General features: G+C 48.5%; 1 protein-coding gene across 11 annotated transcripts in view; it reads right to left on the bottom strand.

Annotated features, from left to right (window-relative positions):
* The window catches only part of LOC111849733 (receptor-type tyrosine-protein phosphatase mu-like), a 153,550-nt gene that overhangs the window by 28,280 nt on the left and 104,824 nt on the right, over positions 1 to 20,446 (bottom strand). For 2 of the 11 annotated variants that reach the window (XM_023822844.2, XM_023822851.2), the window contains 7 exons: positions 16,255 to 16,390; positions 14,980 to 15,009; positions 4,068 to 4,219; positions 2,891 to 2,965; positions 2,346 to 2,375; positions 1,038 to 1,049; positions 99 to 280 (listed from right to left, as the gene is read on the bottom strand). In XM_023822844.2, coding sequence (XP_023678612.1) covers positions 99 to 280; positions 1,038 to 1,049; positions 2,346 to 2,375; positions 2,891 to 2,965; positions 4,068 to 4,219; positions 14,980 to 15,009; positions 16,255 to 16,390 — 617 coding nt within the window. The remainder of the gene's footprint in view (positions 1 to 98; positions 281 to 1,037; positions 1,050 to 2,345; positions 2,376 to 2,890; positions 2,966 to 4,067; positions 4,220 to 14,979; positions 15,010 to 16,254; positions 16,391 to 20,446) is intronic. The other 9 variants (XM_023822848.2, XM_023822853.2, XM_072711334.1 and 6 more) reach the window with 7 other exon arrangements.

The raw sequence follows: 20,446 nt of genomic DNA, 5'->3' as shown, positions 1-20,446 counted from the left end.
CTCAAACGGCACCACAGAGACCTACAATCGGCACAGCACGGAGGGGGGACAGGACGAGGAGGAGGACGAGGAGGAGCGGCGGACATGCGGGGCCTCACCTCATACTCCTCCTTGAAGCCGTAGCCCTCGGCGCATTTCATCTGAGTGATGTGCTGCAGCAGGTCGGCCACGCGGATGGCAGGATGCAGCTGGCCCGTCTGGTAGGGCACGTCCGCCACCTCCCGCTTCTTGTACGACTGCGCCAGGCTGCTGGTGTCGCTCGCCATCGTCTGGGCCTCGTCTGCAACGACATGCCATCACCACACGGTCAGCACTCCCTGGGGCGAGGACCCCGGACCGGGCTGGCCGCGAGACGGAGAGACAAAGAGGCGGCCGGGTCATCGAGATGAGGCTATGTGAGGGAGAGATTCAGCTGCTACGTCTGCTTTGGGGACTAACACTGAACCGCCACAGGAGTGAGTGAAGGACACAGAGGAACGTGGTCGAGAGGGACTTCATCATCAGCGCAGACATTACAGCACTCGAGAAAAATAAATAGTTATTTTAGGGTGACCACACAGAAAAGCGTCCTTTATCCAGCTACTTTATGACGTATAAAAACACAAATCACATCCACTAAGTCCTCCAGACCCTGTGACTGAGGTGCACACACTACTGGCCCTTGGCATAATTAGACCGATGGTGAGATGAAGGCGTACGGATGCTTTTAGGGTCGTGGATGATAGAGATGAGGAGCGGAGGGGACTGACGGTCAGCTACGATGGTGGCATCGCATGGGACCTCCCTCAAGCTGGGGTCAGAGGCTGAGAACGTCGGCAGGCGTGTCCGGGGGCGCAGCGGGACAGTGCGATGGGTCATGGAGCTCGCCATGCTAGCCAGTGGCTGCGCTGTGTGCGACGGGGGGGCAGGCGTGGGATGGGAAATGTCAGCTGCCATGCAAGTCAACACACATCAGAGGCAGCGCCCCGTGCCCCCCCAACCCCCCCCGCATGAAGCAACACAACCTCCTCCCCCAATAGGGCAAACTGTGAACTTACCATTAATTGGCACTTTATAAGGAGATAGATAACAGGTTAAATGTGAAGAGAGAGAGAGAGAGAGAGAGCAGGAGAGAAAGGAGACAGGATATAAGCAACAGTACAGCATGAGCACCTGCACAGATTCCTAGCTGAACTCATTTAGGCATTCCAGGCCCGCAGTTTATACCTCCGGCCACTGGGGGCATCGCACATTGATGGAATAACCTCACTTGGCTATTTCAGGAGCAAAAAAAACACAGTAGCTTAATATTCAAATTTTATTGTGCAATATTTATTGTATGGCCTTAAAAACAACAAAAAACATTTAAGAAAGAGAATCTAACAAAAGAGAATGTTTGTGACAAAATACAGCTAAAAGCTTAAATGTAAATCCAATTACAGCATCGTTTGTGTGTCTAAGTATGTGCCTCCGACCGTGTCTATGCTGGATGTTCCATTTATTGCTGCCACTGACTCCTCGCTGACTCCTCACTGACTCCTCCCACAGGAAGACTGGAGCCTGACTCCATACTGGTGTGTGCACGCCCCCTCTTGCGAGCACCCTTTCCTCGTCAACCCTGAACCGCATGCAGTTAACATCAGGAGAACATCCTCCTGTAATCACCCTTCCCACCACATGCTGCTTTTTCCACTAAAGGCCAATAATGATTAAAATTAAAATATATAGATAGTTTATTATTCTATTTTATCACAAAAAAGGATAAACACTGCCAAACAAAAACGAAAAACAAGTAGGTCACCAGCGGTTGGCCAGAGGCAACAGCAACATTAAAAGGAATAGCAAACAGATCCCTCTAGGAATGAGAGACTAAGGATTCAATAAGGGAGAGGAGTGTAAATCTAACCCCCCCCCCCCCCCCAGCTGTGAGCTGAGCCCCCCCGTCACACGGGACTTGATGCTTGGGGCTGCCACCCCGCCCCCCGCACCCCCCCTCCACCCCCACCCTCCCGCGCTGCCACCGCACCCCCGCCACTCCCCACATCCAGTCCACATTGTATGTCCATGCATATGAGAGGTCGTACACATACGTGACGTCACACACGCACGACACAGAATGCGGATGGGATGGAGTGAAGGCAGCCTCAGCTCGGGAAAAGCCCTCGTTCCGCAGAGGAGGAAAGCAGGCGGCTATGGAGATGAAGGAGCCATCCCCGAAAAAAAGAGCAGCCCAAAAACCGGAAAACAGAAACAAAGAGCATTTCCCTTCCATCAGTCTTCATTCCTCCCCTAGCGGGACGAGAAACGTAATGGTGTGTCTGACACATGGATCAGCAGAAGGAGTGCGGAAGAGGGCAGTTTCTCACCTAAAATAGCGGTTGGCACAAAGGGAGGATCTGCGCATACACCAAACCAGCATGGAGTTGAATGTTTACAAGGAAGAGAAACAGAGCAGTAAACAGGTGAATGCAATACTCCACAGGGCAGAAAGAGGAACATCGTACAAACGAGCAGCAGGTTTGTTAGTTACAGAAGGAGCAACAGAACAGCGCAAACAGAGTCAGAAGCTCTCGGTTCTCCGGTGGAAGGAGCAGAGGGTGGAGGTGCCCAACGAACAAAAACGGCAGAGAACGGGTTCTCCGACGGGGGCAGCATGTTGCCACGTTATGGGCCGAACTTACCGCAACTTCACAACTTACTAATGCCACCTCAATGCCTTTCTTATACTAATTAACCAGGTACGATAAGCTCCGGAAGTTAGCATAACTGGTAACATTACTCTCCGTTATTCAGAAAGGTTCGTAGTGTGGGTAGTATCAGAGAGGTTAAGAACGTGCCTAGATTCTCTCATCGTCTACCGTTTATGATGAGGTTACACGTACAACGGAGAGGTAAGAAGCATGAGCATTACCTGGGTAGTAGGAGTTGGGAACAGTGGTGCTAAGTGTGTTAGTCTTCAGAGTGAATGATGACGGGGAGGACACAGCTTGGAACAAAATGAGAAAAGCAAACAGGTAAGTAGCATGTACAGGCACCGGCCGGCCACAGTGCGATTCGCACGTTTACTATTCATATTCACCCAATCCTGGGAGGAGGACACCCCTACAAAGGGTCGTGTACACCCTCTGAAGTCAAAATAATATTCATAACAGACTGAGGAGACATGCAGTAGAACGTCTCCTCGTAATTACACAATGAGGACAGGAATTAAAACTGCCAAGAACAAATCAAGAAGCAAATCCATATGAAGTTGTACTACTGCCTCCATCTTATGGAAATACCTTCTGACTGTGTGTTTAATAATTTAATACGGAGATGGCGCTTACCCCCTGCAGGTCACAAACAGTCACTACACTATTGGGAGTGAGGAGATGACAGTTTATGGGGGGTCCAGAAAATACGAACCCGCCCGTGATCATATATAACGGATCCACATGGGGGAGTGTGGTGTTGTCTGGGGATACCAGCTTTTAGGGGCTTATCTTGGTGGAACGACCTGCTCGTGGGCTAAGGAAATGCGTCTGACAGACGGGCAAGCAAGGTCACGTCTGAAGAGGTTCTGCTGTTGGAAAAGCGCCGGGCGCTGAGCAGGGAGGAGCCCTAATCATGGATTAGCCGGGGTTAGCCTGACCGACGTGACCTGAGCATAGGGCTGTGAGTCATCTCAGTGAAGGAAATGGGTACAAGGACAAGCCATAGGCACCATTGAGGGTTACCTTATAGTAGGAGTTAATGTTACACATCCAGAGCTATCTAATCAATGACGTAAAACAGGAAAGACTTACTGCCCATAAAATGGCAAAGCAGCGAGAGTTATAAAATATTATTTGTTTGAGGGCACTATATGTTGACCCCCATGTGGTGCGCTAGGCAAGCTTGACTGCAAGTGCCCCCTGTTGGAGACAAAGTGAAACAAGCTGGCTAAGTCGGCACCCCTTTAGAAGATGCTGTCCTAGGTGGCCGTCTGCCACTGATAGCGGCACGCGGAAAGTAGTTGAGTAGGGATAGATTAATCAGGGCTTTTTTTCAGGCCCAGGCCTGACTAAACGTACACGTCATGAGCCTCCCATCTCGGCTGCTTTGCTCACCCCTGCCGTTGATGTTGTGTGTGTCCATGAAGGAGAATGCCTCGTCGCAGTTGGTGCCCTGCTCCGTGTAGCTCTTGTCCATCGAGTTGACCATCACCGTCATCTCCTGCCGTGTGCTGCTCAGCGTCTCCTTCCGCTTCTTCGCCAGCTTCCTGCAGTCACACACAACAAGCACAGGGCACGCCTTGTATATTTATGTGGACAATATATATACACATCTATCTATATTTCACATACACCCAAAAATGCTCCTCGCTTTACAGTGGTTCAACTTACGATATTTTAATTTTATGATGTGATATCAACGCACATTCAGTAGTCAGCTTTGAATTTTGTTCGGTTCCTGTTCTAGCGATATGTCGTACGATACATTCTCTGTCTCTAACGATCAGGAGTGTAAACATCTCATACATATGTCATAGTCATATCGTACAGTGCTTTTTTCTGTGTTTAAAATGTTCATTAACTTCTCAATTACTGGTTTTTAGTGCGTTTCAGTAATTATTTATTTACATGTCTGGGTTCATCAGAACACATCCCCACCATAAGTCGAGAAGCATCTGAATAATTAAAAAAACATACTGTATTTTAAATTTTTTTTTTTCTTAAACCACTGTACAGCTTTTGCTCTCCAACTTAACAAACCAATTCCAACATACTGCAGAAAGTGAGACCATGTATTACACTTTAAACCTTCATAATTTATCATTTCAGTCCGGAATATAAACACTTTTTTTTGGACCGAATTGCCTTGATTAGAATGTAAGCCCATGCAAATTTTGTAAACCAACCCACAGATGAAAGAATCAAATCCGCCGCCCCCCCCCCCCCCCGCCCAATGGCTGAGCTGCAGGGACTGCTGACAGGAATAAAGGCAATTATCTAAAGGTCAGGGAGAGCCCAGCGAATGCCCCCCCCCAAAAAAAAAGCTGGCCGACTCGAGCCTGAGACTCTCTGACGTCTCTTTAAAAGGACCAACCCAAGAGCAGGAATGTGTGATCCTGGGAATGCAGTGCAGCCAAGGAGAGGGGGGGAGAGAGAGGGGGCATGCTACCTGGACCACAGGGCAAAGAAGAATACAGGGACGGGGGTGGGGGGGTTGCTGAGGAGGCAGGGGGGTGTGATCTGACATCGTTCTCATGAGAGAGATGCTATGGTACGGGGACCCCCCTAAGCAGCCATGCCGGGACCTTCCGCACATGGCCTGTCATCTGAGGGGGTGGGGCAGTCTCTTCAGTGGGGTATGGGGGGGGGGGGGGGGGGATGAATGATGCATTAGAAGGAGAGTCACAGGGATGTTTTCTAGCCTGCAGCAATGTGATGGCGGCTCCCTGAGAGGCGCCCGAGTGCGTCTGCTGCAGGGGCCGGTCGGCGCCCCCCCCCCCCCCCATGCTAATTCAAGCTGTCAAGCCGGGGTGCAGCAACACTCCCCCCCCCCCTCCCCCTTTCTTTCTTGGAGATGGCGTAAGCTCATGAGATGTTGGTGCAATGAAAGTTCTTGGAGGATTCAGAACTACTAGCCGGGGAAAGCGAGGAGGTGGTGGAGGCCGGGATCACAGATGGGAGCCAGATGTTGGACAGCCAGGCCGCTCCCAAACCGGCCCCTCCCTGGTTTCCAAAACAGGAAGGTCGCGGCAGCGTTAGCCTCCGAAAGATCATCTGCAGCGGTGCTATTTGAGATGGGGCTGTTTTTATGTCTAGGGACTGTAGCGCTGCACCATTCACCGTGGAGATGCCAAGCAGAAGCACGTGATGCATTACCTCCCGCCGGCCAGTGAGAGGTGCCATTTCCGTGCACATCTCAGGGGGTGGCCGTGTAATTGCTCCCCCCCTCCCAAAGCACCAGCTCTATTTTGAATCCTCAGTGAACAGAGCGTGCTTTCGGTCCACGTGAGGTGAGACGCTGATGAATGTGAGCCATGTTTGCGGCACAGCCATCACCCAACCCCCCCCAACACCCCCGGGACCCCGACCTGTCGAGCTAAGTGTTCCACACCAGGACCAGCTAAGGAACAACACGCCCCCTCACAAACACGCAGCCCCGGGGGTGCGTTAGGGGGGCGGGGAGGGATGGCTCCCTCTCACAGCTAAAGAGAGATGACAGCGGCACTGCTAGGAATGTAATCTGTGAAGAGCAGGTGGATGAAAGCCTTGAATTCATTCCAGCAGAGGCCTCCATACTCTCCAGCTTATAATTTCCTTGACAGCCTCCTTATTTTGTGAATGGCGGCACATCAGCGAATCCTAATGACATCAAAACTGCCCCCCTTTCTCCCCAGGGCACCTCAGGGGTGTGTCGGGGGAGGGGGGGGGGGACGGGACTAAAGCCTCCCTAATGACAGCAGCTCCTCGTCTATCACTCCAGAGCATTCCAATCCTGTAAACCCAACCGAAAATGAGAAACTCATACGGCCAAACAGCTACTTGTGCATTACGAAATAAATGAAAGCACTCGTTGGTGCCCCTTTCCCATCATTATTTCAGCCTCTCAAGGTCAAAGCCAATCTCTCAGTCAGTAATGGGAAAAAAAAAAAAAGGACAGCAGCTTTCTTCAGGCGAACGTCCCGCAAGATCCCAGGAAAATAAAATTCGAAACCCTTCAGCGGCCAACGGTCAGATTGAAAAGTTTCACGTCTGAGAGTGAGGCTGCGGAGTTTCTCATCCTGGTGGGCGGGGGCATGCCACCACAGTATGGCTGGAGGGTAGCACACCACAGTGTACAGCCCCCCAAGTTGGAATAGTCCATTACAGATTGAATGGGGGGGGGGGGGAATTTGTCTATACTGAAAACTGTCACAAAAATTCCTAACAACAGACATGTTGCTATAATTTAAATGATCATGTTCTGTAACCTCTGCCCTCAGGGGGCCCCTGGTCTGTAGGGCCCCCTGCAGCTGACTACACTTGCCTTATAGGAAGTCCGTCCCTAGCTAACAAGGATGTACCTTTGCTGGGGGAATACCTGCCCTTTGAATACTGTCTCACACCCCAAGCCATTAACCTGGCTTGCCTGTGAGAAGCCCCCCCACCTGGCTGAACAACACAACAGCACAGCCAGCAAAGACTTTACAAACACAAAGACTTTTAATGTTTGTCACTAGCTGATAAATCACCTTACTAAGAGATGCTTGTAGGTGCTACTGTAAAACTTGTACTTTAAAAGCCATTGATATAAATGCCTTAAATTCATGAAACCCTTTAAATAGACAAATCCCTTTTCTTAAGTATGTCCCAGAGCCAACTTCACAATGGGAATGAGGATGATGGCATCTATGACACATTGAGATTGTGTGCTTTAGTCTACAGGTTAATACAAACTCCTATTAGTCATTAATGACCACTGATTAACTTCTGGAATCTCCAACCGAATTAAACTTTAAAGAGTCATTATTTAATCTGAAGTTTAAATTTGAGATGTCTAAATAAGAGATAACTTCATTACATAACCATCAAACATGAGTAAGAATCATTATTCATCTTCGCTATTAAAGCCTATTTCTTTTATATAGGGCTTTTATTCTGACAGTGTAATTAAAGTGAAAGGTGCGCAGTGTAATCACAGCACCTTTGGAATCTGCATCATTTTCATGGCCCATCCATTGTTTACAGACAGCACAGTGCCTTGGAAGGGAGAGCTACGGCCTCACACCTGCAAAGCTGAGGGTTCAAATCCCCTTCTGATGGACTGGATCATTTCTATTGAATTATATATTTTTCTTACTGTGATTCGAGGGGTAAAATTGTTTATTTAGCAGATGCTTTTACTCAAAGTGACACATATTAGAGTACGGTCAGTCCTTGGAGCAGTTTGTGTTACAGGTCTTGCTCAAGGACCCAGTGCTGAAAGCACTGGGATTTGAACTGCCAACCTTCTGTTCACAAGGATGGCATCCCAACCTATTGAGGTACACACAGTCAAAAACCTTCATCTAATTTTAAATATTATGAGAAAATAAATTTGCATTACTGCAGTACTAATATTTCCGAGGAGCCACGTACCCTTGGCCAACATGGGAATTACTTCAAACAAAACTGGAAACATGTAGGAGTGTGTTTGGTACAGGTGTGACTCCACACTGATATAACAGCATGAACCGCTGAAGTCCTAACCTTCCCTCTTTGTACTGCGGAACTGGCCAGGTTACCTGTGGTGTAACAGGCAGGTATGCCTACATATCATTTCCGATTTTTCAGATCTTATGTTTCTGTGTTTAGCACGCCCAGGCAAATCTCCCTGAAGGACACCCCTGGCGGGTCTGGTACAGTACCTATAGCCCATGCTCAGTAGATAAAACAATCCGGGCAAAGTTCCCAGCTTCAGGAAGCTTCCTCAACAAACTCGTTGAGATCCCACAAGGAGATGCACAGCAATGCCGTCACCAAAAGCGTGGCTTTAAAACAGCCACCTGCGCAGAGAGATGACAGCATACCTGCGGTTTAACAGTCATTACCAACAGCGACATCAGACATGATCTGCCCTGCATGCAACTCACAATGTGCTGGGTGCAGCCATCATGAAGTCGGGAATCACGAGCAAAGGAGAGTCAAGAGAGCGGTGCTCATTGTCACAGGGCAGAAGACTGTGACAAAACCCCCTCTCTCCCAAGAAAGAGCCCTTCCTCTGATTTACAGTCATTAACGATCAAATTACAATCAGTAAAATTCAAAAATGTAGCTGTCTGATTCTGAAAGAGGATGACAACTCTGGGTATAGCTGGAGCTCTAGGTAAGACTCTTTCTTCACCACTATTGGGAGCTTTACTTACACAAAAATGTTCTGAGGAAAATGTCGTACAGCTACTGGGTCCTATTGGTGGTCAAACCCACCTGTTTCATGATATACAACATTCTCCAAAGCAACTCCAACCACCAGACAAAAAAATGAATGAAAACAGTAGTGAGGAACTTGGAATAACACTATGACTAGATAAGATACTACAGTCTGATAATCACAGGAATCAGAGCCTATCATATTCCTCTGCATCTCCGAGATCCCTCTAAAACCCTAAAACGCAGGTAACTCCACACGTCACTGGAATGAAAAGTTGGACCCGGAGCAGCTTAAATCCTCCGGCGAGCTACAGCAGGCATTGGACGATGCCTGAGTGAGTGAACACTCACGTCAGACTCCGCCCCTTTCTGGGGGGGGGGGGTCGTCGTAAAACATGAATACGCTCATGATTAAAACAAAAATGTCACGAAGGCAGATGTTCCACACCGGCTACATAAAACATAGCAGAGAAACCCAGAATGCAACAGTGTGGGTGCAGGGGAAAGCTTACCATTCTCAGCTGCGATATTAACCAGGATAAATTACACCCGTGACATTAAACATGGGCTGTAGCCGATGACAACTATCCAAGGAGGGTGTGTGTGTTTCCACGGAGAACCTAATGGGGGATTCAAGACAGGCGAACGGCGCTACTTTCATTTGTTTATCTGTCCTAAATGAGAGGGTATGAGTGTCTTTTTCCAAGCACTGGGATCTTGTCAGCGTGGCTTGTAATTACAGCTCCTGGTCTGCCGGCCTCCCGCTCACACGAAAGCTGACTCATCTGCTTTGCCGTACCTACAGAAAATGTGCCGCGCGTTTCCTTGCTGGGGAAAAACACAGCGAGCTAAACGCTAACGTGCCGCCCCGACGAGGCGGACGGCCGGCGGAGCCAGCGCCAGAAACACGGAAATACTGTGCCGGGTATCAGGGAGCAGGTTTTAGAGTTTGGAGTAGAAAAAGAGAGAGTAAAAATCAGGAAGGAGCTGCCGCGGTGTCCCTGTGAAGTCCGCGCTGAGCAGGTCCGCGGTTTACGGGCCACTGAGGAAAACACGCTAGTCAAGTCCAAAAAACCTGGCGTCCGTGCAACTGGCAGGTTCCCCTCAGGACCCAGGCTGAAGCTCAGTCTGCCAGTCATCAGATCAACTCACATCACTTTGTGTCACATCACTTGACACTTGGTAAAGTGCAAGTGAGTGGAAAACTTGTGCACGTAAATAAAATAAGTGTCAAAATGTAAAAGAAATTGGCCAAATGGAAATATATTGTACAAAAATGTACAAGTATACAGTACTGTAAAAATGAATAGTGTGCAAATTAGGAACTATAAATACAATGAATGGACATATGAATACAAGTGTGGATGTCGTGGACATGGATGCCTGCGAATGGTTTCATGAGTTCGTTTTTGGATGGTCTGGGGAAATAATAAAAAAAAACTGTCCCAGTCTAATTTCAGCATATACAGCAGCTGGCCGCTGGTACTGAAATAGAACAATCCACTCGTCCATGTTGCCATGTTTTGTTTTTTTTTTCCTTCCTCTACATGAACCTTCGCGACAAGGCCTTGCTGTGGTAAATAAGTTCTCTAGTGAGGTTAGAACATTCAGAAAAAGAGGACTCTGAACATGCGCTCATTAACGGGTTCCGTGCACCGGCATGCTGTAAAGGGAAGCCCATGTGGCACGCTGTAGAGAAACCCCGCAGAATCTGTTTCAATTTCCCACGATGCCCGGCTGGCTGTCGCTGACCTAAAGGATGCGCCAATGGCTCAGAGTTGCTGGGCCGAACCCCCGCATCCGTTTCAGAAAAAGACTAAATCAAACGCTGACAGATAAAGGGGCTGGTGACGTGACTATCACAGCGTGTCACCGTGGAGTCATAAAAGCTCTACAGCCACAGAGGACCGGACCGTGGCCCGACCGCATCCACAATGCATTTCTTCATAAATAAATGAAAGGGATTGGGATGCAAATGCTGGTTTGAAAACATGCCTTCATGGCTGCTGAGTCCAGCTGCTGGCACAGTCATCTTTCATGTGCGCAAGGACAGATCATTTTGTTCACTGAAAACATTTTAAGCCATCTAAATAAAAGCATTAATAGTTTTTTGACAGCACACGGGGCAATTTTTAATGACATCTTCAATTTACATTTGACTATAAGAATTTGATCTGCATTGTGGCTTAAATATTTAGAGATAAAGCGTTTAGATGAGATTTTCATTGACTTTCATCTGTTAAACATGACTGATTGTAAAATTCAAATCCTTAATTGTTCGAGCGTGATTCACTGTTTAACACCAGGTGTGAATAAGTCATGAAGCAAATTCTAATGTATAATTTTGCTAAAAATGTCAATTTTTAAAGAACTGTGAGCATGAATCATGTCTATGTGCACATCACTGTGCCTCATCTCCGGATAGAGAGGCTGGCTAATCAGCAGAGATCCTTAGACACACAATTCTTAACCTGTGCAATAAACTCCAAGGAGCTTCCTGTCTGATCATGGCTCACTGCGGTCCTACTTCTTACGAACTCAGAGAGCAGATCACGCAGATTTCTGGGTGGTGCTTTTGAGGTTCAGCCTCCCCAGCGATAAAGCTGCATTGTTTCCGGACAAACAATGAGGAAACCACCCTGCACTGAGGGAAAAATGAGGGTTGAGGGGCCTAACGGTAATTACAGCTTAAGTAAACCGTAATACACCTGAGCCCCTATCGGACATCCACCACCACAGACACTCACTGTGCACATCACCCCAGAGAAAGAGCCGGCCACGGCACTGCGCTCACCACCGGCGGCACTGCCGAAAACTTCATGCTACAGCAAACCCGTGGTCACGCTGGATCTGTGCCCCATTCACCCACTGGTTACTGTGGATTTATTTAAGATGGGAGTCATAATTCATACAGAGGGGCCAACATTATCATCAACCAATGATACGTTTTGAAATTGGCGAGTGACAGGGGAGTGGACCAATCAGCTTTCAGCTGGGGCCAGTGACTCAGTGGTCCTGTCCCTGTATATGACCCAAGACTCAAGCTGGAAAGGAGTGTGCTGTAATTCCACAGGATGTGCCCTGACACGTGCCCCCGTCACGCTCAAGAAAAGGCCCCGATGCAGAGAGCAGCTGCCCGCTACGGCTCTCTCCTCCTTCACTCCTCTTTATCTCCCTCCCGACGCCGTGTTTCTCGCTCCAAACTAATGTGAATCCCTCGCTGCAGATAATGCGACCGTTCTGTGCTCGTCGGATTTAATTAAGGCGCTTGGTGCAGGCGACACCTCTCATTAAGCGACCTCGGCTGGGCGAGCCTGTCCTTCCCGCCCCAGAGCAGCGCCGTTCCCGATAAACGTCTTCTCCGCTTGTCATTTTGCCAGCTAATATGCTTCCTTCCCATGCAAAGTGATCAAATGGGTGCGACTGCACTCCACAGAAACCAACAGGAAATGCACTGTATTAAAATAATTAAAAAAATGTATTATAAATATGAGGAGTTAGCCACACGGTGCATTTTGCAGGCTCATATGTATTACAAACAATTTATTTATTGACGCTTTACATTAACAGCAGCTTCATAATGCACTCTTAAAGCATTCATAGAACATTCATAAGCATCATGAAAGTACAGTAAAATCCCATTATAACAGACTTCAAGGGACCTGGTAAAACAGTTATATGCAAAGTCCGTTATACCCAGAGTTCCTGTATGGCCAGAACACATCTACAGGACACCATTGACTCATGCCACACCTCAGCAGACACACTTGTGGTATAGATTATTATATTGTACATGTAGTAATCCAACTTCACCTGACCAGATGCGTGACTATTAATAATCCCGACTACGTATCTGTGCTGGATATCACCGGCACGCCACGCGCCTTTTGGCGGAACTGCATGTCCGTTATAACCGAACAGAACTACAGCTAAAAGCAGCCCTGGGACCAAATTGTTTGTCTGTTATAAGCGAAATTCCGTTATACGTGCGTCCGCTATATCCGATGCTTTTTCTGTATGTTCTTAAAGGCGCACGGCTCGGACCAGCGGACCTCGTCCGTAATAGACGATATTCCGTTATACGCATTATCATTTATTTATTAAGGAGATGCTATAACCTAAAGTAATGCACAATTTAAAAGCAGGGCCAGGCACTGGAGCAAGTGTGGCCCAATGACGAAATCAGTCCGCGGACTCTGGGACTGGAACCAGAGACCTTCTGATCACAGATACAGCATCCTAGCCCACTGAGCCACACACCATTCCCGAGCATTAATGCTTCAAGTGTAGATGTTATAGGATTAACCAAAAAAGGAATATCATTCCCATTTAGAGAAATGATTTATAACTTGTAACCTAGAGATTATTTGGATAAGGATTGGCTTAAGCAGAACAACAATAAATGTGTTATAAATGGGAAGTGAATCTGGCACGTATTCCGCTATATTTCAGCTCGTGTCTTGGGGACACGAGTGTTTGTGACCTTCTTATTGCTTTAGTGTTAACGACGCCTTTTCATTCTCTTTCATAATGTGCTTCACTGGTCCATCACAATAAGTTTCAAAGGTGGAGAGGACTCTATCACTGGTCGCGCACGGCATGCGGGGGTGGGGTGAGGCTGAGAGCGACGCTTTGAGGCTGGCCCCGAGCTCTCCGTGACGGCATGGTCCCCCCACCCCGAGCCCTCGCTCTACTGCCTGCAGCAGGATCAAAGGGCCACTGGTCAATATTTCATTAAACTACTCGCATGTGTAACAGCTCAATTTCGGACACGGGCCGCTAATGCTCAACACGAATCCGCGTGGCTACGGCCGCAGAGAGCCGAGCTGCGAAACATGGAGCCGTTTAGCACATTACACTTTAAACAGCAATGCTTAGCGGCCCAAACCGGATCCACGGGGCAACGGGAAGGGCCGCTAACGAGCTGAGCACACGCGTGTGGCGGCAGTCAAACGGCTACGCTATCGGGACAGATTAAGACAAATCATCTGATTGCGCAGAGGGAACTTCTGACGGCATTCTGTTTATGCAGCTTGATGCCATGGAAGTTTCTAGAAGAGGCAGACAAAAGTGCATCAGGTGCCTCTCTGGTGTCATTTTAAAGCATTTAGTCACAAATAAAGCAGGCCTGTCGCAGGGTCGCTAGATTCAAGGCAGAAGCGTTCAGATGGATGTGAGTGGAAGGTGTGCATGCGACTCTAAACATGAGTAAATGGAAAAGAAAAGGAAGAAAAAGAAAAGGGAAAACAGGCAGGTCCTAACAGGAGGGACAAAAGGACAAGGACAGGGTGGGGTGAGAGAGGCTGGGGGTGCAGGGCGGCCATGTTGGCGCCCGGTTATGGGTTAAGCAGGAAAAGTGAGGGTGCTGCCTTCCTTACATGCCCAAGGACCTTTCTGAGGAACGGGAATACCAGCCTTTTCATGGAGCGATGCACCAGAGTGCTGGAACAAAACTCTCCTCTTGCCAATAAGCCACGGCACGATTAAGAAATGGATCCATCGCTCCTCTACATCCAACACGTTCAGAGGGGTTAAGAAGATGCAGAGGCTCGGGAACTTAACAAGTTATGAACATTACATATTAGAAACTTATCAAGGTCCTCTTTCAGAGTAAATAGCTGCTTTAAAAAAGACAGGCATTTTCAATTACAGATTTTGACAAATCAAATGAAAGCAAGATCGATGCGGTCATATTAAATTTCACAAGCCATAAACTATTGATTTTTTTTTTTTTTGTTTTGCGATGTCTGGAGCCAAAAGGATAATCTCTCCCGAAGAGGCAAGCAACAGATAAAGAGTTATGCTTTTTAAATAAAATTAAAACTCGAAAGCATGCAAGGACACGTATGCGGCCATCCATCTGTCCTTGGCGGGGGACTTGAAGCTCTTAGCTACATGAAAATGCCTGTCTGAGGCCTTCGTGGGGGGAGGGTGAGGGGGGTGGGCATTTCGAGCCGGCAGAAATGCAGCGGGGGTTACTGGCAACTATGTCAACTCCCCCCCACCCACCCCAGTTCTCAGTGAGGACTGGGATCACTAGGATCTGGGGGGGCCAGGTTGGAGAGAGGAGTTCCCAGTAGTCATGCATGGAAGAGGCGTGGCGTAAAGCATGTCGCTAACGTAGCACAAAGCGGTTACTTACAGGTAGTAAGTGTAGGAGTGATAGGTTCTTCTGCCGAGTGGGGTGGAGGGGGTTAAGCAGTGGTGGGGGAGGAGGGAGGGGATGGGATGGAAGGAAAGAAAAGTAAAATATTAATGTCTGAAAGTAGAAATGAACAAAAGCAGATATGGTGACACAAACTTAAGGTTAACTTGTGACCGTGGGGGCGAGGTGATCGCTGTTAGCATTCACACGCGCCGCTGAGCAACGGGGCGGCTCTGAACTGCCACACAGCGGGTCGGGGACATTTCAGGCTAACGAGGAAACCGTCACTCGGAATCAATATGAGGACTTTACGAATTAGTAAGAAAAGGGAGAAGCTAAGAGAGACGTCTACGGGTTGTCAGGAAAAAAAGTTAAACTGATCAGCAAGAAGTCGGGACGATTTTTAACGAAGACGTTAAGGAAAATTAGCTTTTAAACACAGTTAAGCTTATGAGTCAGCTTTAAGATACACATACATAATACATTCATTATGCAAACAGCATTCAGGGAATGGGCAGGAAGGTGTGATGCGCGCCATAACAGTGTAAAGGAAATGAAAATTGCACTCCTATCCAGTTACTGCGCCCCTCTGTGTGCAGGGGAGGGGATTGCTGTTGTGGTGAGGAATTCTAAAGCCTTTCCTTAGCCGGAGACTACAGCAAACGCCTGTAGCAACATGCCCAAGGACTCTCTTTGAGGCTCTCATCAATTTTTCTGTCTTATCTACTGTTCTTTTCATGAGATAGGCCTCCGAAATATATCCCAAATCCAATTCCCAGGTCATTAAAACAGTGACATTTGTTTGAGCATGTCATACAGTGGAATTAATTTTTCATCGCAGACAGCGCACGAATGCTATATACCGTTTAATGGATGCTATCAATGTGATCAAATCAATTATTCAGCATTCAATTGACAGTGCATCTGTTTGAGGGTAAAAAGGGAATCAGGGCAAATTAATTTGATCTTGCTTTTATGTACAGATATACACTCTCAGACTACTAAATCTCTTTTGCTTTGGACCACTTAAATAACAAAATGTTGCTGGCAGAACTTGCTTTAGGACACAACACAAATGGTGTAAAGTTTCTAATTTTGCCGAGATGTTAGACAAGCAGCGTAATCCATACAAAATTCGTAGAACAAACTTTAAGTAATCATTTAACCCCATAATGGGTGGGTCCAGGGATGTATATTTGTTTGTTATCTGCAATAGATTGTGGGTATCACTCCTGTTATTCCCAAGTCACTATGCTGGATTGAGGGTCTTACCTTTTCTTCATGATCAGCACCACCCCCAAAAAGATAATTACGAAGAGAAGGATGCCGGCAATGGCCCCTGCGATTTTCACCGTGTGGTCCGACTGCTTCTCTGGCTCCACCGCATCTGGCTTGCGTGTGGCGGCCCCTGAAATGAGTGATGAGTCAGAACCTAAAGTGCACAGCACCCAGATTTCCAGTGAGATGACTGTTTACACTCCCCATTACAGCAAAGTACCTAATCGCATGCCTGGGTAACAAGAGCACCCTATAACAGACACAGGAGTAGGATTCTAAGCTTATCTTCCTGCTTTTGTGTCCATGCCTTGGACCGGTGTGTGAATAGTCAGAGTATCAGTGATCAGCATCTTAGAGACCAATCAGACATCTTGAACCTGAGCTCTCGAGTATCTCTGCGACTGTCATTCAGACAAAACTCAGTTCAGCCTGCCGCCAGAGTCAATTTCAGAAATTGACTGCTGGGAAAAAAAAAAAACCACACCGCTCTACACTGCAGTGGGAGACAAACGTGTAAAGACTGTCCGACAGATTGATTAAGCTTTAATATTGATATGCAACAAGGAGCAGACAGAGTGATAAACTGATAAGTCGAGTGGGCTGACGTGGGGAAAATGCAGACAGCTATCCCTTTAAGGCTGAACCGCATGTTTCCAGCATCCCAGAGCGTTCCGCCTTATTGGGGCCACTGGGCTTTGATGTTTACACGGATATAACACCTGACGTGTTAGTCTGTGTGAGCAAGGAGGCAGAGTCTGAAATCCCAGCTGTCATACAGGATTAAAGCACCGAGACCACATCTAGCTACCCTAGCTTATGAAGCATCTTTACGCCGTGTACGGTGCACATCGCCCTCATGTCTCAACGTTCAAACTAATGAACCTCAGATTGAACCCTCTGATACAGTAGTAAGTACTAACGCGGAAAACTGTTGAGTATTTAATTCATCCTGTCAGACCAGTGTTGCAGACCTTAAGTTAATAACATTAGATTTTGCCAACAAATATATCTATATATCTATCTGTGCTATATCTGTCCACAAACAAGAAAGTGGAAAGTCTGGAGAAAGAAACCTGCCTTTAAATACATTTCTTTGCCACAATATTGCATGCAAAATTAATAGTTTCCTGTTTAGTACTGAACAACATATTATACAATCATATTTTATATGCCTGACATTCTTAACCAGATAGTAATGTGTGCTAACCCAGTAGTTTTCTCCCTTAATGACTGATTATCACTCCTTATAAGCTTGCACCCCTGACAGACAGACACTCATTTGTGGCGTGTTTCAGCATCTCTCGTTTGGAACAATAAGCGCTTCTTCTAGCCCTCAGATATTCAGATGTGGGTCACATGTGGTGCGTGTCGGCGAGGGAGACTCCAGAGCAATTCCACATGCGGCAAGGCAGAGGTGGGTGGTCTCCGCCTGCAAACACACGTTTAATATCTGCTCAAACGAGATAACCGACACCTAGCAACAGGCCGCGTTTCCACGGCTCCACGAGAGATCCGTGCGGGCTGTTTGCGCAATAATATGAGGGGCCGCCTGATGAAACATCCATTTCCTCTCCCGGAATGAGTCTGGGATGAAAAACCATCGGGGCACCCTTGGGACGGCCCGCTCACTCGGCCGGGCCAGACCCACTGGCTCCCCCCTACAGTAGCATTTCAGTCAGACAGGCAACAGCATGTGGCCCACATGTCTCTACACTGCCCTTAGTGGGGTGATGGAGAGTGCATGGGCCAAAACCGAAGTGGCTGATGCTCCAAAGCTTGGGCCACATATGCCAGGCTTCCTGAGCAGCATCTCAAGATGGAACTCTCCTGCTAAGAGCACTGGGCCGGAAGGAGACTTTCACCTGGTCTCACCTAGCCCCCCACAGGACACTGTCTCACCTGGTCTCTATCTCCCCCCACAGGACACTGTCTCACCTTGTCTCTATCGCCCCCCGCTGGACACTGTCTCACCTGGTCTCTATCGCCCCCTGCTGGACACTGTCTCACCTGGTCTCTATCGCCCCCTGCTGGACACTGTCTCACCTGGTCTCTATCGCCCCCTGCTGGACACTGTCTCACCTGGTCTCTATCGCCCCCTGCAGGACACTGTCTCACCTTGTCTCTATCGCCCCCCGCAGGACACTGTCTCACCTGGTCTCTATCGCCCCCCGCAGGACACTGTCTCACCTGGTCTCTATCGCCCCCCGCAGGACACTGTCTCACCTTGTCTCTATCTCCCCCTGCTGGACACTGTCTCACCTTGTCTCTATCGCCCCCTGCTGGACACTGCCTCACCTGGTCTCTATCGCCCCCTGCTGGACACTGTCTCACCTGGTCTCTATCGCCCCCTGCTGGACACTGTCTCACCTGGTCTCTATCGCCCCCTGCTGGACACTGTCTCACCTGGTCTCTATCGCCCCCCCGCAGGACACTGTCTCACCTGGTCTCTATCGCCCCCTGCAGGACACTGTCTCACCTGGTCTCTATCGCCCCTGCAGGACACTGTCTCACCTTGTCTCTATCGCCCCCTGCTGGACACTGCCTCACCTGGTCTCAATCGCCCCCTGCTGGACACTGTCTCACCTGGTCTCTATCGCCCCCTGCTGGACACTGTCTCACCTGGTCTCTATCGCCCCCTGCAGGACACTGTCTCACCTGGTCTCTATCGCCCCCTGCAGGACACTGTCTCACCTGGTCTCTATCGCCCCCTGCAGGACACTGTCTCACCTGGTCTCTATCGCCCCTGCAGGACACTGTCTCACCTTGTCTCTATCGCCCCCTGCAGGACACTGTCTCATCTTATCTCTATCACCCCCTGCAGAACACTGTCTCGCCTTGTCTCTATCGCCCCCTGCAGAACACTGTCTCACCTTGTCTCTATCGCCCCCTGCAGGACACTCTCACCTGGTCTCTATTGGGCAGCGTGTGGCTCAGTGGGCTGCCCTTCACGGCCAGCCTGCTCTCACCTACAGAGAGCAAGTTGGGGAAGGCTTGAAGAGAATTTCCTCATGGGGGTCAATAAAAGAATCAATTATTATTATATTAATTATTGCCCCTCTTATAGTAGACTGTCTCACCTGGTCTCTATCCCCCTCCATAATAGACAATCTCACCTGGTCTCTGTCACCCCCTGCAGGACGTTGTCTCACCTGGTGTCTATGCCTCTCCCCACACCCAAGAGACTATCTCCCCTGGTCTCTATTGCCCCTTGCATGAGACAATCTCACCTGGTCTCTACCGCCCCCTGCAGGAGACTGTTTCATCAGGTCTTTGTCTCTCTCTCCTAGGTTTTAGGCCAGTCTGTCGTTATCTATGCTGGCTGCTTAGACAAACACTTCCTACTTAAAGAGGAGATCAGCCTAGCCCAGGTCACACTGAAAAAGACAAATCTTCTATAACTGACCACTCTCCTTCTCTGTAGCTCATGGTTCCTCTCTCTCTCGAGAGGTATATATTATTACCTAAAGGAAGGATCACAGATCACCAATGAGACCAAGACATCTGGCTAAAGAGGGAATTCTCAGTTTTTTCTAACACATCCACAAAACAGAATATATAATTCAGCTAAAAATCAGGAACATCTTTCAAAGATGTGCGGAGATGTTCTTGGACGTGCTGTAGCCATGGAGCCCATCTGATGCCACTCAGAGGTAGCACCCTGGGACTTGCCAGCTCCCCATCATCTGCGGCAAGATCGCCGTCGTGCTAAACACCCCCCCTCGCCACTGACGAAGGGGGCTCGCAAAGCTGCACCCCAGCGCTCAGGAGCCACGTGGTCTGGTGGGGTGCGACTGAGCTAAAAACGTCGATGGCAGCAGCTGCTGTGAGGACACTAAACTACCCTGATTCCCTCCCGGTAAAAGAACAACAAAAAACAGGAGAATCAGGGGGATAACGAGAACCACAGGGAGAATAAGGGAGAAAACCACTAGGGTAACTAAAAGGAGAGCCATGAGCAGAATGACAGGGAGAATCAAGGAGAGAACCACAAGGGTAACTGGAAGGAGAACCATGAGGAGAACAATGAGGAGAATCGGTGGGATAAGGAGAATGACAGAGAATTTCGGCGAAACATGAGGGGAACGGGAATGAGAAACATGGGGAGAACCCTGAGGAGAAACATAGGGAGAGAATCAAGGAAAGACCCATGTGGAGAACCACGGGGGATCCATGAGAAGAACCACAA

Source organism: Paramormyrops kingsleyae, chromosome 4 (assembly GCF_048594095.1).
Source record: "Paramormyrops kingsleyae isolate MSU_618 chromosome 4, PKINGS_0.4, whole genome shotgun sequence".
Taxonomy (NCBI): domain Eukaryota; kingdom Metazoa; phylum Chordata; class Actinopteri; order Osteoglossiformes; family Mormyridae; genus Paramormyrops; species Paramormyrops kingsleyae.
This window is presented reverse-complemented; position numbering and strand designations above follow the sequence as displayed.